Below are 16,772 nucleotides of genomic sequence, written 5' to 3'. Positions count from 1 at the left end.
CAGGATCCTAGCTTCAAAGAATTTCAGAAATCATCCAGTTTAATTCTTTTATTTTATAGATTTTATAGATGAGGAAACTGAAACCTTGTGTGGTTAAGTGACTTGTCTTAGGTCAAGGAGGTAAATAAGTGGCACAGGGAGGATCTCACTTTGAATTTTGTGAATCTAAGTCCATTGCTCTTTCACAGCAGAGTTCAAGAATCTAGATCCACAGTTAACTTAAAAGTCAATGAGTCAAACCCTTTCTCTTACAGATGGGGCAACTGAGGTCCAGAGAGGTTAAATGATTGGCCTAGATGTTTTGCCTTCAGGTTTTGAGCTGGGAAGGTCAGGAAAATGAAAATAATAAGGAAACTGAAACCCAGAAAGGTCTCATAGGTAGCAAATTATAAATGTTTACATAATTCACATAAATGTTCACAATTATATAATGTTCACATAAGTGGAAAATATAGGAAATCAGTGTAGGAATAGATGTTGATGAATATGGTTTTGGAAAAGTTGAGTTTAAGAGGCTAGTGTGATAGCCGAGAGGGATATAAAATATGAAAATAGAGCTAAGGTGAGGGTAGATGAACTTATTGAGTGTTTAAGTGTGGAAATGGCCAGAAAATTGAGGACATGGTCTTGGCATTACAGAGAGTCAAAGGATAAGAAGAAGACAGAGAAGAAGCAAAGGGTATAGAGAAGGAAAAGTAAAGAAGTAAGAACAGACTCTAGGAAGTAGATTGCCATGGAAGTCAAGAAAGCTTAGTCTTTTAAGGAATAGGTAGAGATCAAGGCATCTTGGTACAGTAGAAAACATCTGAATTTGTAATGCCAAACTTGCAGTGATGAGAGCTGAGTTTGAATCCTAGATCTGATACTCACAACTTGCATGACTTTATGCCATCTTAACCTCTTTGGGTCTCAGTTTTCTGTTCTGTAAAATTAGGGAATTAGATAAGGTGACTTCTAGCTCTAGATCTATAATCTTGTGGTTATACGATCTTATGACTGAGAAAAGGCCATTTTGGTTTGATAAGGCAGAGGTTGTTAGGTACTTTCAAGAGAGTAATTTTTTTATGGTGTTGGGGAAGAAGCTAGATTGAAGGAGTTTAAGAAATGAATGAGAAGGGAAAGGAAGATAGTAAGCAACCCTTCTGTTTTTGGACTTTGGCAGAACAATGAATGGCAACAAGGGGATATCAGAACAAAACAACCTTGGATTTAGAATCAGTCAAAGGTCCTGAGTTAGAATCTTGGTTTTATAATTTGCTACCTATGAGACCTTTCTGGGTTTCAGTTTCCTTATTTGTAAATTAGAGCCATGGGCTTGAAGATCTCTAAGATCCTTTCTGGCTTTATATCTATGATCTTATAATTTGTTTTAAGGAAAAAGGGATAGGATCTCTGAAAAGGGAGCTATTAGTAATATTAGAGAATGAAAAATGAAGTCTCATAGGAGATGAGACAGAATTATGTTTATTTACATAGACTATCAATGAGATAATGTATGATCCTTTAGAAATCTTAACATACTATACATATGATAGCTATCATTATTATTGTCAATATCCAGAGTGTAGTAGGAAAAGTGAGTAGGTTTAGCAAGGAGACTCATATCTAGGAGATACAGGTAGATAGAGGGATAATGATATAATTTGGTAAAGATGCGTCTTATTCTTATGAGTTGCTAGTTTCAGACAAACTCTATTCTGGGATATTGAAAGAATTAGTGGATGAGATTACTGAGCCATTGCCAGCAATCTTTGAAAGCCCATGGAGAATTGAGAAAGTATTGTATGTCTGAAGACAAGCAAACAAGCAATACCCTGCCTCCTTTCCACCCAAAAGTGAAAAAAAAAAAAAAAAAAGGAAGAAAATTGAGTCTATACACTCAGGGACAATGAGTGCGAATTTGTTTCCTGGAAATTTCCAGAAGGTACTATCAAAAGGGTTTAGCCCTAGACAGGAGAACTAAGATCAGTGGAGAGAAGTTGCAGAGAGGCAGATTTAAGTTTGTACATAAGGAAAACTTTAACCATGATAGTTATATTACAAGTAGGAATTAACTAAATGGTCAGGTAGAGGGATCCCCTCACCAGTGGCCTTTAAGTGGAAGCTGGATAATCACTTGTTGATTTTTTGGAGGAAATTCTTGTATAACTAGAATTGAACCAAATGACCTCCGAGGTTCTTTCTAACTTTGTGATTTTGTGATTCTGTAGACATGAAAGAACTGAAGCTGAATGGGTGAAATAGAAGTCATAGACAGCCAGAGAGAAAGGTGAATAGAAGTGAAGGTTACAAGACTTAAGCAGCCTGTATAACTAGAATGATTAGTGGTGTGCCCTTAACAGAAATAGAGAAGTTAGGAAAAAGAGGGATAGTTTGTTTTTTGGGGGAAGGAAGAAATAGTATATTCTCTTTTGGATATGTCATTTTTTAGTAGGAGATATCTAATGGGAAATTGGTCATACGAATCTAGAATTCAGGAGAGAAACTGGGGCTGAATATATAGATGTTGGTGGTTTCTACCTAGAGGTAAACTTAAGGAGATTATTGAGAGTGTATACACAGAGAAGACAGTTACTGCTATATGTAAGTGATAGGCAAGGTTGATCCTTCATTGGACACTGAAAAGGAGAAGTTTTTTACAGGTAATAGGAAAATCAGGAGTGAGTAATGTCATGAAAACACAGGTAAAGAAAAGTTTCTAGAAGGAGGTTTAGTCATAAGTATCAAATGGAGCAGAAGGTAAAGAAGGAAAAAGAAAAAAAAAACCTATCAGATCTGACAATTAGTAGTTTGTTAATAACCTAGTAGAGAGAACTTTTGGCTTAATGATGAGGTTAGATCACAGATTGCTGCAAGGCTGAGAAGTGAAGACAAGGTGAAAAAATAGAGTCAAGGAAATACATAGGTAAGTCCTTTTGCCTCCCTCCTTTCCCCCCACTCTGGTTTGGCTATGAAAGGGAGGAGAAATGGAACAGTAGCTTGAGATGTTGCAATCAAGTTAAGACTTTTAAGGATGAGAAAGATCTAGGCATGTGTGTAAATAATAAGGAAGGAGCCAGGGGATAAAGAGAAACTGATGATTAAGGATGGGGGATAGAGTGATACATCATACAACTTTGGGTATGGTAGAACCTTTAACATTTCTTCCAGTTATGTAGATTTGGATACACCAAGGATTAAATCATGTCCTTTCCAAATATATCCATTTATATTACAAACCTGATGTAATCTTGTTGGCCTGTACCTATAGCATAGGTCTTCATGCCACACCTGAAACTAGCATTGTAAAGGGCATGATGTTATTTTTTATGAGAATATTTATTCTCATCACCACTGTCTTTAGTTGCTTAATTCCTATTACTCCTTTTAAATACCTTATTTTGCCATTCTTTTTAAAAAGACACAAAATCCATTACATTCAATATAGTGGAAAAATCACTGAATTTGAAGATAGAAGGCCCAAATTCAAATCCTAGCTCCACCATTCACTATCTTTGTGAACCTGAGCATCCCATTCCACCTCTAGGCTTTGAGTTTCTCATTTGAAAAAATGAGAAGATTGAAATAGGTGATCACTAAGGCTCCTTCCAGTTCTAAACCCTATGATAGCATTTATTCACTTTAATTCAACAAATACTTATTAAATTCCTATGATGTGCAAGATGTCCATTTATTGTCTCATTAAATTAAGAATTCAGGGAAGGCCATTTTAGGAGAATGAGGTAGCTCCCTAGAAACTGATTAAATTTTAAAAACAATATCCAGTAGTAGTTAATCTTAAATCCAACCAACTATCCTGGGTCACGCAATTTAATCCTTAATAAAGACTCTCTTCCAGTGCTTTTCTTACCCCTTTCAAAATGTAGGTTCAATTTATGTTATTCCTGATAAATGATGGAAATGTAGGTTCAATTTATGTTATTCCTGATAAATGATGGAAAACGTATTTATTTTTTAATATATACACCCCCAAGTACTTGTCAAGGACAGTGGAACTAACTTTTAAAATGACCAATAAAGACTTGTTGACTGACTGAGGTCCATGTTCTGCATGTCTTTCTGACAGTAGATACTCTGCCATGTCATGAGACTCTGAATTGAGTGGGATAGTAATGATTTGAGCATAGTAACATATGTTGTGAAAAAGTTACTTTTATCTTCATTTTTTTCATTGACTATAAATTGACCCAGATTTCCCTTGTCTAATTATAAAGGTACAATCTAGCCATGGTTGCAAGAAATTTGTCTTAAAATGGAAAAAAAGATCACCTAAGGTAAAATAGAAAGGTTACTCAAAGTTAAAAATCAGTGAAACTCAATTAACCAGACTTCTCAGCTATGTGCAGTCTTATGTAGATCCTCTACTTTTGGGGAAAAGGACAAATCCTAGCAATACATCTCATAATCAGTAATTTATTCAGAGAACCAGCTCTTAGGTATTTCTTGGAGCTAATACACATTCAAGCTAATCTCCTAAAACCGTCATTGTCTATAAAAACTATAGTTTTATGAACTGAGAATTGATGTTCAGAATGATGGGCAAAGAAAAGTAAGAAAATGGTCTAATTCATTTTGGAGTCATTAACAACAATTAAAATGGATTTCAGATGTATTTTTGTTTAAATTCAATTTCTTAGAACTCATTCCCTAAGAATTTATTCTGCTTAAAACTTCAGTATATGGGACCTTTAATTAAATATTTTTCAAATAGTGGACAGACTTTAAAATAGTTTCTCTCTCCTCCCCTCTGTTCTAGAACATGGAGAAGATTTTTGAGTAAGCAAAGACTTTTATACCTCAAATCATACTTTATCAAAACTTATCAACAAATGGTTGTTATCAAACAAATGGTTCATGTAGTAATCTATGGGAGAATGTGTTTAGAAAAAAATAGGCCTTTAATTAATCTACCCCTTTAAGACAACTATTTACCAAATTGATAATAAGTTGGCCTAATATAAAAAATTTTGGAAGTTTTTATCAATGGATTCAAAATACGGATTGGAGAAATACCTATTTTCTCATGAAGCCTGTGGATTTTGTTTGCTGCTTAATTGTATTGTGTTATCATATTATAATTTCTTTTTTATTTTCACCTACCATCATATTCAATTTCTCTGAGAAGGAGGAAACAGGAAAGAAACAAATGAAACAGTTCTATCGTGAGACAGTTCTATCCTGAGATAGCAGATACATTATATCCTGCTTTTCCCCTCCTTTCCAGAAAGCAAGCATATGATTCTTGAGTTTTTGGAAAGACACTGGATGGAACAGTTGGGTTTTCAAAGAAGCTGAGAACACAGTAGGTGTGACTGCTGTGGCTCCAAAGTGTGCCTTATCACTGTCCCCATATTATCTGTCTCGTTACTATGGTTTCTGTTGATTCTACATATCTTGGGATGTTGCTAGTATCATGGGAGTCTGGCGCATGCCCAGACCCCATCAGTTTGTTCAGAGGGTGTCTTTTTATGTGGAAGATGCTGGGGAGATCAAGGAGAATTGTTATGTCATGTAAGGGAAGTGTCTTGAAGGCACTGTGGAGGGTGCATGGGCATTCTATAGCTGGTTTGGCTTGGCAAACGATGTCAGAGTTATTGTAATCATTAGCAATAACAATAATGTTATCATTTACAAAGTGCTTTAGGGCTTTCAAAGCACTATCCCTATTTCATCTCATTTGATTCTCACAACAACTTTGTGTGGTAGGTGCTATTATTATCCCCACTATACATGGGAGGAAACAAACTGAGAGGTTATCTGACCTGCCCTAAGGTCACAGAGATAGGAAATGTCTGAGGTGGGATTTGAACCCATATCTTCCTAACTCCAAGTCCAGGGCTCTTATTCACCTGTCTACCTTTCTGAAGATACTGATGGTTTTGGCTGTGCAGCCAATAGGAAAAAGTGCTACTAACTACATAATTGGCCAACCAGAACCAGTTTCAGAATGTTCATGCGTGCTTCACAGTGTCTCAAAGGTATTTCCCTTATACATTATCAGGATTTTTCCAGAAGCTATTCTTCCCAGTGTACACCATGTAAAAAGAAGCCATCTGAACAAGCTGCTGGTATTGACACAGGAGCCAGACCCCCATTACACTAAACTAAATATGTTACTTGAAGTAAAGGTTTGATAGATTGAACTCAAAGGTCTCTTACCAAAACCAGGCGAAATAATCATCCTGATTCTTTCCTTAACTCTGTGCAAGCTCCAAGGTATGGCATTCTGAAGTGTAGAGAGAAGAAAACCCTCCCTGCTCTTCCTAAGCATCCAGTGGGGCCAATTCACCCATACCTGTGTGAACTTCTGAAGGGTTCAAGTACATGGTGCCATGTGCCAACGTGGTGGCAATCCTTTGGCAAGCGTTGAATGACCACAAACATGAGCCTTATTTGAAGGCAACTGATAAATACAATAACAACATTATTAATGGCAAACTTGTCTCTCATGTATAAGAGTGTGCACCTCCTACCATCATATCCTTTGGGGGATATATCCCTGGTTTGCACCTTGGGGGCTATGGCTCTCTTGCCATAAGTATGATTGTCGTAAGTGTTATATTCAAACGACGTCTTGGAATATTTCTCTAGTTCCTTGGCCAAGTTGGAGCGAGGTGTGGTTGTGGGGACATTGTTTCTGTAGCCATATTGAGGGATCTCTAGTTGCTTTACGAAGCACATTGGCCTGAAATATAAAAGATATGGAAAGTTCATGTTATTGTGCATGTGTTTTGGTCACAATTTGGATGAAAAGCAGGTTATCTTAACAAACTCGATTTTAAAGACCACCACCTATCTCTGTATTTACAGTTCTGCTTTATGACAAAAACACTGCATGTTTTCCCAAGTCATGACTAAACATTACTCAGTGGCAAATAGATTTCCTATCTGAAAAACTGAAGCCAGCAGGGTTGTGACTTGCCAGAATCTCACAGCTAGTAAATGTCTGAGACCACATTTGAACTCAGGAAATGGTGTCTTCTTAACTCCAAGCTGCACCACCTACCTGCCCTGAGTTCAAAAATAGCTCCTATTACATGTATTTACAGTTCATCCACTGTTTCTTTATTTTCTGTCCTTTGAAGAAGTTGGGTAAGAGTGAAGAAAAGATATGAAAAGCAAACTTGGTGAGGAGATTTCTCTGTCAGTCAATTTGCTTTGGCAGGAATCAGAAATAGATCTAGTTCTCTGAATCTCAAGTAGACCAATAAATATTTTTCCCTTAGAAGATAAGAGAAAATGAAATAAATATTCTTATGAATTATAGACTTAGTAAAAATCATCTAGATGGAAAAGAGTGGATATATATGTGTGTGTGTGTAGATATGGCAATATGCAGTCAGAAATATTAATATATTTGTTTCAATATTTCCCTTAATTTGCCTGGTCTTTGAAAGTACTCAGGTGCCATCCATTTATATTCACAACTCCCTCCACCCCCCCAAACTTTTTATCACAGGATTCTGGAGCCAATTAAGACATTTTTCTTCACTTTTTCTCAAGGTATAAATTATTTATAGGTATTTTCATTTTTTTATACTTTTTTTACACTATTTTTTTAGGGAAAAAAATCCAGTTTTCAGGGAGGAAAAATATTTTTTAAATGTTTTTCTTGTTTTAAAAGTATGTATTACTATTAAGTCAGCCTGGCATAGTAGACAGAAGGTCACTTTTACCTCTGAAATATACTGGCTGACTTTGTGACCAAAGGCAAATCACTTAACTTCTAAGTGTCCTACACAACTTTCAAAGACAATAAATTATAGACAAATAATGTCTATGAATGTCTGTAAAAATGCCTTTTTATTGCCCCTTACCACTTCACTCACTATCTTTGTGTCTCTGCACTGGTTCTCCTTTGTGCCTGGAACACACTCCTTCTGCATATGTATGGATGCAAATTTCCTTAGACAGAATATCAGTTCCTTTAGGGCAAGGACTGTTTAATTATTTTCATATCTTAAGTGCTTGGCATATAGTAGGTGCTTAATAAATACTTGATTGACTGATTAGTGGAAGGAGTTTCCATGCTAAGAGATTCTCTCATTGATGAAATCATAAGTCTAGAAAAGACAATTTTAAGTCTTACGCTACGGCAAGTTTTAGATAAAGGGTTCTTGGAGTCCATGAACTTAAACCAAAAATGTGTGTGTGTGTGTGTGTGTGTGTGTGTGTGTGTGTGTGTGTGTGTGTGTGTGTGTGTGTGTGTGTGTGTGTGAGGCTATTTCAACGTACTGGTTTTCTTTATAATCTTATGTATTTGATTTTATGCATTTAAAATTATTCTTCTGAGAAGAAATCTGTAGTTATCACCGGACTTGGAAAGGGGTCCATAACACACAAAAAGAGTCAAGAATTCCTTATTTAGTTGGAATGATGAAATTACAGGTCTGGAAAAAATGTTAAAGTTGAAAATGACATAATGGTAAATGTTTTAGCTTGAAAGAAATCATGAACAAATTCATGTATTAAGGTTTGATTTCTAATTCTCTTGTGAAGGCTAACTATCTGACAATTTAAGTCCCTTCTTATTGATGATAGATATCAGTATATAAAAATCTTATTAAGGCCCAAAATGCAAATGTGAAATATTAGAAGACCTATGAAAGTAAATGCCCATTAAGTCTCTTCTCCCAAGGCTTATCATGGCCTGGAGGTGACCATAGCTTCTTAAAGGATGTGCCTAGCTAGCACAAGCTCAGGAAAGGTCTGGAAAGGTCTTTGGGACCGGATGGGTAATAGACTGGGTATGTCTGTTGTTTATGAATTGGCCTAGCTAAATATGAAGAGACTAGTCACCAGAGACCTGGTCATTAGGTGATGGATTTCTTTTTTTTGCTTTAACCACTCACAAAGACTTTCTACTAAGATGCAGAGATAGAATTTAAGTTTCTTGAAGCCAGGGGTGATTTCATCTTTTTTTGTCTTTATAATCCCAGTATCTAACATAGTGTCTTGCGCGTAGTAGGCACATAATCTAGAATTCAATTATATACTGTGTCTATAAAACAACTCACATGTCCTTGAAACACTGAAGCACTTATTTTAAGTTATTTGAGGACACTAAGAGACACTAATGTCTATTATAAAGACAGAACATTTTATTCAAGTAAATAGAGTTGACCAACACCCCAGTCAATGAATTTGCTCATTAGTTTTCTCTTTTGGACATATGGCCACAGAGGGCTTTAATCTTTTTACATTCATTCGTTCAGTGACAATAATGATTGCTGGCATTTACACATAGTGCTTTAAGTTTGTGAAGTATTTTCCATATGTTATCTTATTTGATCCCCACAAAAACTCATGGGGTAGTTAGGTACCATTATAACCCTCATTTTACACTTGAGGAAACTGAGGCTAGAGAGGGGAAGAGAAAGCAAGCATGGCATAGAAAGTATGAGTGAAATTAGAAAATGGCTAGGCACTAATGTCTTTATAATGAAAGCAGAGAAAAATTTTGTATGTCTATAGAAAAACTGTTTCAGCTTACTCTCTTGCTAAATGAGCTATGAATAAAATGTCATGGTACTTGCGAGGAATGGTAGTTGGCTTCCTTTTAGCTGGGTAGATAGGCATACTTTATTGAAGAGGTGGTACCTGAACTTGGCCTAAAGGATGGGTAGGATTTTGACAGGTGTATAACTGAAGAGAGATTCAGTTATAGAAAGGGGAGAATGGTGTTTGCAAATGCATATAAATGGAAAAGAATGGGTCTATCTAGGAAGAGAAATAGTCCAACTTTGGTAGTTGCATACGTCGCTATATTAGCATAATGTGATATAAGATTGAAAATATAGGTTGGGAAAAGATGGTTGAATATCTTGGAACATCAGACTAAATCAAAAGACTGTGGACTTTATTCTACAGGCACTGGGAACTCACTATTTAAGGTTTCTGAACATGTGACTTAACCAAAGGAATACTGTAGGAAGGTCAGCGGAGGGGGGATGGATTGGAGGTAGAGAGAATGATGAGTCTACACATCCCATGCTACTCCTTATTAGACTTCATTTGCAGCAAGAAGAAGGGTGGAAAAACTGTGAAGGGGATGGAGGAGTGGTTCTAGGCTAGATTCAGAGGCTGAGGCAGGATAATGATATAGAGGCAGTATGATAAAAGGAGCACTTCACTTAGAGTCACAGGACCTGAGTTCAAATCCCCACTCTGCACTTACCACTTGTATGACCTTGGACAAAATCATTTAACTTCTCTGGACCTCCGTTTCCTCATCTGTAAAACGAGGGAGGTTCAACTAGATGATTTCTAAGGACCCTTCCAACTCTAAATTTGTCATCATATAAACGACTCTTAGCTGAAAGTGCAAAATGAGCAACAACAAAAAACATATTCCAAACTATAGTTGAACAGTTTCAGGGACTTGAATATGCATATTTGACACTCTCCACTTAATTTTTATGATTTCTTAGGATAAAACACATATAGGTTTTCTTATTATAGTCCATAGAATTTTACCTCAGATAGTTTTGTTTTTTTGTGTGGAATAGGAGAGGGAGAAAATCCTTGGGATAGGTGAAGTTCAGTTTGACTTATACTGCCTACTGGGACAGGGGACCACATGATGGTACCAGAGGCCAAAGCCAAACTGCTAACCCAGTCACAAGAACAGCCTGCTGGAGAGCCAGCTGCTGTTCTTGGACATGGAACCATCTCTGCCTGGCTTTCCTGGAATTTCCTGCCTCTAAAAAGAGAAAGTATTCTGTGTGTGTGTGTGTGTGTGTGTGTGTGTGTGTGTGACCATGAAAAAAAGGCCTTTTCCCCCCAGTCAGGATGAAGAATGTGTACACTTATCAGTCATCAGAAATGCCATCGCATTTATGAGATCAGAGGCTACAAGCTTTTTATTGGTATTTGATTCAGCTTCCTTTTGGGCAAGGACTTTTCACCAGTTATTCCATACATACAAAAAAACTGGTTTTCAAGATATTAGGATGTTACATTTAGCTCCTGCATCAAAAGAGACCGTGGCACAGTGGAGAAAGTCCTGGTTTTGAAGCCAGAATACCAGAGTTTGGGTCCAACCTCTGGTGAAAGGTATGTGACTGTGGGCCAGTTGCTTCACCTCAGTTTCCTCATCTGTAATATAAATGGGTGCTGCTTTTGGAGTCAGGGAAATCTGATTTGAAATCTGGCTTCAAATACTTATTAGCCATGTGAACCTCGGTAAGTCATTTAAACTCTCTTTGCCTAGTTTCCTCATCTGTAAGAATGAGGATAATAACATCTACCTCACAGAGGTATGGTGAGGATACAATATGAAAATATTTATAAAGAGCTTTGCAAACCTTAAAGTGCTATATGTTAGCTATTATTGTTATTATTATTACCTGAATTATTTACCTCAAAGAGTTGTAAGGAAAGCAGTTATAGATATATGAACTATATTAACAGTAGAGGATTTTATTCAATAAGAAGTAATTTATTAAACAATTAAGATGTAATTATTGACAATTTAACATTACCAAAGGGGACTCTTTCAGATACTAGAAGCATAAAATTATTGACTTGGAACTTGGAGAATCCTTAGAGATATCTACTCCAACCCTGTTATTTTACAAATAAGAAAACTGAGGCTCAGTAAGACAGAAGAAATACTGAAATGTTTGGTTGAATATGTTTAGGTATGTACTGTTAACAATAGATGTTAACTTACTGACTGCTTTTGGTCATGTTGTGAGGGTGTGTGTGTAGAGGGCAGGGGGAAGGGGAGACTATGGGGATCGTGTGGTGATGGTTTCTGGCCTCTAAGAAGGAGGGATAGCTAGTATACTGCTATGACCACTATACTATGATCTTGGCAGACTAGAATAGACCAGATCATCTAGGAAGTTAAAATTTAGTAATGACAAATGTGAAATCTCCCTTTACTGTTAAGTTTAACCTTAGTTTTAAAAAAATCAATCTCACAAGTATAAGATAGGGCAATCATGGCCAGACAGCACTTCATAATTAAAAAAAAAAAAGATTTGGGTGTCCCAGTAGACCTTCAGCTTAGTATGAGTCAGCAGTGTCATAAGGCAGCTGAGACAGGTAATTTGACCTTGGATTCCACAGTATCCAACATTAAGGAGCTGATACTCCTATTATATGCTGGTAGGACCACATCTATGGTATTTTATTTTGTTCTTGGCATGAAAATGATGAACTGGATACTCTCCTCTATAAGAAGGGTAACTCAGAAGGATAAAGGACCTTGAGTTTGTGCCATTTGAATATGTGCTGAAGGAACTGGAGATGCCAAGGCTGCAGAAGAGATTTAGGAGAGATAGAGCTACTTTCAAGGACTTTAAGGCATGGCTGCCATGTTGAGAAGGGATGAGAATTGTGCTACTTTGGGACCCAGTAGATAGTGCTACATGAATGTTGAAGGGGCTAACTCAGGAGGTAGTGGGTACCCTTTCACCAGAGATCTTCAAGCATAGGTATGTTTTAGAGGATTCAGGACTTGTACAGGTATAATTTGTAGTAGACAATAATAGAAATAGTAGCTAACATTTTTATAGTGCCTTCTATGTGCAAGATACTACTGTGTCAAGTGTTTGACAAATACTAACTCATTTGATCTTCACCACATCTTTGGAAAGTGGGTGCTATCATTCCCATTTTGTAGGTGAGGAAACTGAGGCTAAATGATTTGCCAAATGTCACACATCTAGTAAGTGTCTGAGACTGGATTTGAACTCTTCAGGTTTTTCTTACTCTAGGCCCAGGACACTATCCACTATGCTATCTAGGTGACTGCTGTGTTCCCTTCCAACTATGAGATTCTGTAATCCTGCTCAAAAATTTCTCTTAAGCATATTCTACCAACTTTGATTTTTTTTCATCATCAAGAATCTTTTTTGAAATGGAAAATTTCCTAGGCAGGGTTGGTCTGTTGGGTCACACATCAATATGAATTTCTTTTTTAATGATGCCTTTCGTTCTTAACACACCTAACTCCGAAATCCCTGCACTGAGATAATCTGTGATGGAGGAAAAGGTTAATATTGGTACATAGTGCAGAAGTCTTTAGACAGCCAGAGGGAAATATAACAACATTAATAAATCAGCTCATGCATTTATTAAGTGCCTACTATGTGCCAGACACTGTGTTATGTGCTAAGGATATGAAGACAAAAATGAAAATCTCAGCTATTGGGTAATTTACTGGGTGCCTGTGGTTAGGGGAGAGAGCATGCCAGGAAACTAGACAAATGTCACCTAAGTTGCACTTTGCAGCTTTATTTAAGACTTGGGGACAAATGCTCAAACTCCCACTGAAAATTGTCTCACTTGCCTGGGTTCTGTAAATGTAGGATCTAGTGGGTTATAAATCTGGAGACCTCATCAATGCCACCTGTTTTATGACCTTAGGGAAGCCCTTTACATTTCTGTGCTACAGCAACCTCAGCTGTCAAAATGTAATAATAAAACCTATCTTCTGTTTACCTCACAGGGAAATCTGAGGGGTCAAAAGAGATGGCCAGCAAGTAGGAAAACATTTTGTATGAAAACATCCTGGGTAAATAGCATTAGCATCATCAACTTTTGTTTCAAAAGCATTACCTTCCATAGGTTGAATAGAAACAACTTTATAAAAAATACTTAAAAATTTGGGAATGATGTTTTAAACCATTCCTCCAACATTTATAGAATCTTAGGCAATTTATAGACTATGGTCTAGAAGGGATGCTTAAGGATCATCTAATTTGACCCCATGAGAAAACCATGGCCTGGAGAAATGAAGGGACTTGATTAAAATCACACAATTTGTTAGTGACAGAGCTGAAACTGCAATCCTTTACATGAGGAGGGTCATCCTTTACGGTTCTATTACATGAACTTTAATAATGTAACTTTATATATCTGTTTATATATCTATTTGTAATTGAGAGATCACTTTTCTCACAACAGTTCTCTTTGTTTAGTAGTGGAAGCATTATTATCACCATTTTCCAGATCAATTAATGAATCAAAAAGCATTTAGTGTCTAATGATAGGTATTTTGGTAGGCATTAGTGACAGACAAAAATTAAACAGACCTTTCTCTCAAAGAGATGAATTCTCCAGGGCATACAATGTCTACACACATAAGTAATTAAAATGTATAATAATTTTGGGGGGCAGTGGGGTGCCACCAGCCCCTGAAGGGATAGGGGAAATTCTCATGCAAGGAGGCAGAACTCAAGTTCCGTTTGAAGTAAGTGAGGGTTCCTAAGAGGGAGAAGTGAAAATGAAGTGTGCTCTAGACATAAGGGACAGCTTGTGCAAAGGTATGGGAATGGGAGATTGTCATATTTGAGGAACAGCAGGTAGGTGGGTTTGGCCAGAATGGAGAGTGTATGAAGGGGAGAAATGTTTAATAATCCCAGAAAAGGTAAACTGGAGGCAGATTGTGAGAGGCTTTAAATATGAAACAGAAATCTCTGTATTTTATCCTACAGGCAATAGGCAATAGGAATTTTTTGAGCATAGGAGTGACATGGTCAGTTAGACCTGTACTTTAAGAAACTGAGGCTCAGAGTTGTTACAGGACTAGCCCATGGTTACCCATCCCGTCAAAGAGCCTGAATTTGAATCTGATTCTTTTGACTCTAGCACCAAAGATTTTTCTATTATCCCAAGCTGCCTCACTAACCCTTTCTTATTGATAAATGATCCCTAAGTACCTAAGAGAGCTAAGTGCTTAAGAGCAACTGGTTTTTAATGATTTTAAGGGAATCCTGGTTTTAAGCTCCACATCTATCACTGAAGAAATTTAATACCTTAAAACTCGATCTGACGCCTGGTTGGATTTTGACACATCGCAGCTCTGGTGCTTTTCTTGAGCTTTCGCCAGTTTTTCCGCTGCAGCAATAGGGCATCCAGAGAGGCTGCAATTAGAGAAAGGGGATTGAATTGTTTTGTTTCGGTTTCACAACACACAATCCAGTTACTACCTTCCACCTTCTCCTCGGTCAGCCCCACGGGGCCTGACTGAACAGGTGAAAGAAGTGTCCAGGTGGTCACAGATGGTTCTTCTCCCCAGATCCTGACTTAAGGAGGGAGGCTATATTTTTCTTGCTTGCTCATTTGTTAGTGAAATGGTTAAGACTGTTAATTTTGTTTCTAATCTATGAGACTGCTTCTGCTCACATGTGTGAACATTTAATGAGTAAATATTATTGGAGAGCAAAGATAACCTGAATGCGTCTGAATTGGAGCTGTTCAAAATTTTTTTCCTAATCGAGATAACATGAGATGTAGTCAAATTGGAATTTTAAATTCCAATTCTATTCTGTGATACTCAACAATTTTGGGAATAAGACCATAACAGGGGCTCTTCAGGGACAAATTTCCAAGTTTCCCAAGTGTGGAAACAAATGAGCTGGTACCAGCAGATGGAGCTCTTAGTTGAAACTGTAAAAATCTGTCAGCTGGTACTAGAAACCATTCTTTTGCTTGTTGTCATAGTCTGTTGTATGCCTTTCTGGCCAGATCTCTTCAGTGGTCTTCCCATGAATGGAAATAAAAGTGGTGGGAGGCTCTGAGACTAACATTCAGCTGCCACCAAGCCTAGATATTTAGAGGCACCTTGTTTGCATGACTAACACTGTGGGGCTTAAAATGTGTCCTGTCCATTTGGGCTGATTCTGTGTGATATTTAGGTGCCTGAATTATATACTATAACTTTTTAGGGATGTTATCATGCTATGCAAATAGGAAGGAAAAGGTATTGTCAGCCTCACTATCGGAACTTTAAATACAAGAGCTACACTGCACATTGACATGGGAACATGGGGAGGAGGAGCTGGAAAGGACTTAGACTGGTCAAATTTAAACCCTCTCATTTATGGTCAGGATCTTGCACAACGTCACACAGGTAGCAAATGAAGGACTTGGATTTGAATTTAGTCCTTTGCACACAAATGCTATGTTCTTTCCACTACATTCCATCTGCCTCTCAAGATTTCTGCTTCAGAAATATTTATCCTGGCAAATCTCTGTTAGTGTGGGTTCTGGGTTATATAATCATATCACATAACCAAAGAAATACAGGTGGACAGGCAAAAATGAAAGCAAAAAAGTAAAACTTTTAGCAGAATTCTTCATTTGTGAAAAGCCCATAATCCTGTGTGATATCAGGGAATCTGGAAACATCCAATAGTAGGAAATTCTTCTAGGGTCTCCTCAGCCTCTGATATAAAGGCACTTTACATGGAGTGGTTGTTAGGAATGGTTTAAGAATACATAGAAAAAATGACTAGGACAAGAATTTGTGTAGAAGAAAAATGTTGAACTTGTTTTAAGTTTTGTTTTGTTTTGAAATAGGGTTCCAGCAAAAGATTCCATTCATTAACTGAACATCTCCATGAATCAGTATTTCTATACATTTATAGGAGAGTGATAAATTCTGTATAGAATAATGATCCTGAGGCTTTGAGGATAATGAAATACTTTCTGAATCATCCAAAGAAGATTACATTAGGTTTGGTATGATTTTGTGTATTTTATTATATGTTAATTTTTTGTTGGAAACTGGAAGTCTAGGTATTTCATATGGTGGCCAGAAGCTACTTTCTCACTTCTCTTACTAGCTTTATATCAGAGGCTGAACACTTTGGTTTTGGCAGTAGTGCCAAGGACAATACCTTCCTGGGAACCACTGACCCCATCATGCCAAGCTGTTTGAGATAATAGAACAATTCAATACAAGTAACATTTATTAAGCACCTACTGTTTGTGGGGACTTGTATTCTCTTCTGCAGGTGATACATAGTTTAGATAAA

At 37.1% G+C, this 16,772-nt stretch overlaps 1 protein-coding gene across 1 annotated transcript in view; it reads right to left on the bottom strand.

Moving 5' to 3' along the window:
• MYT1L (myelin transcription factor 1 like) overlaps window positions 1–16,772 on the bottom strand; it is a 301,089-nt gene that overhangs the window by 151,930 nt on the left and 132,387 nt on the right. The window contains exons 9-10 of the mRNA XM_072634320.1: window positions 14,769–14,876; window positions 6,474–6,685 (exon numbers count right to left, since the gene is read on the bottom strand). Of these exons, the coding sequence (XP_072490421.1) occupies window positions 6,474–6,685; window positions 14,769–14,876 (320 nt within the window). The remainder of the gene's footprint in view (window positions 1–6,473; window positions 6,686–14,768; window positions 14,877–16,772) is intronic.

This window comes from Notamacropus eugenii, chromosome 1 (genome assembly GCF_028372415.1).
Source record: "Notamacropus eugenii isolate mMacEug1 chromosome 1, mMacEug1.pri_v2, whole genome shotgun sequence".
Taxonomy (NCBI): domain Eukaryota; kingdom Metazoa; phylum Chordata; class Mammalia; order Diprotodontia; family Macropodidae; genus Notamacropus; species Notamacropus eugenii.
This window is presented reverse-complemented; position numbering and strand designations above follow the sequence as displayed.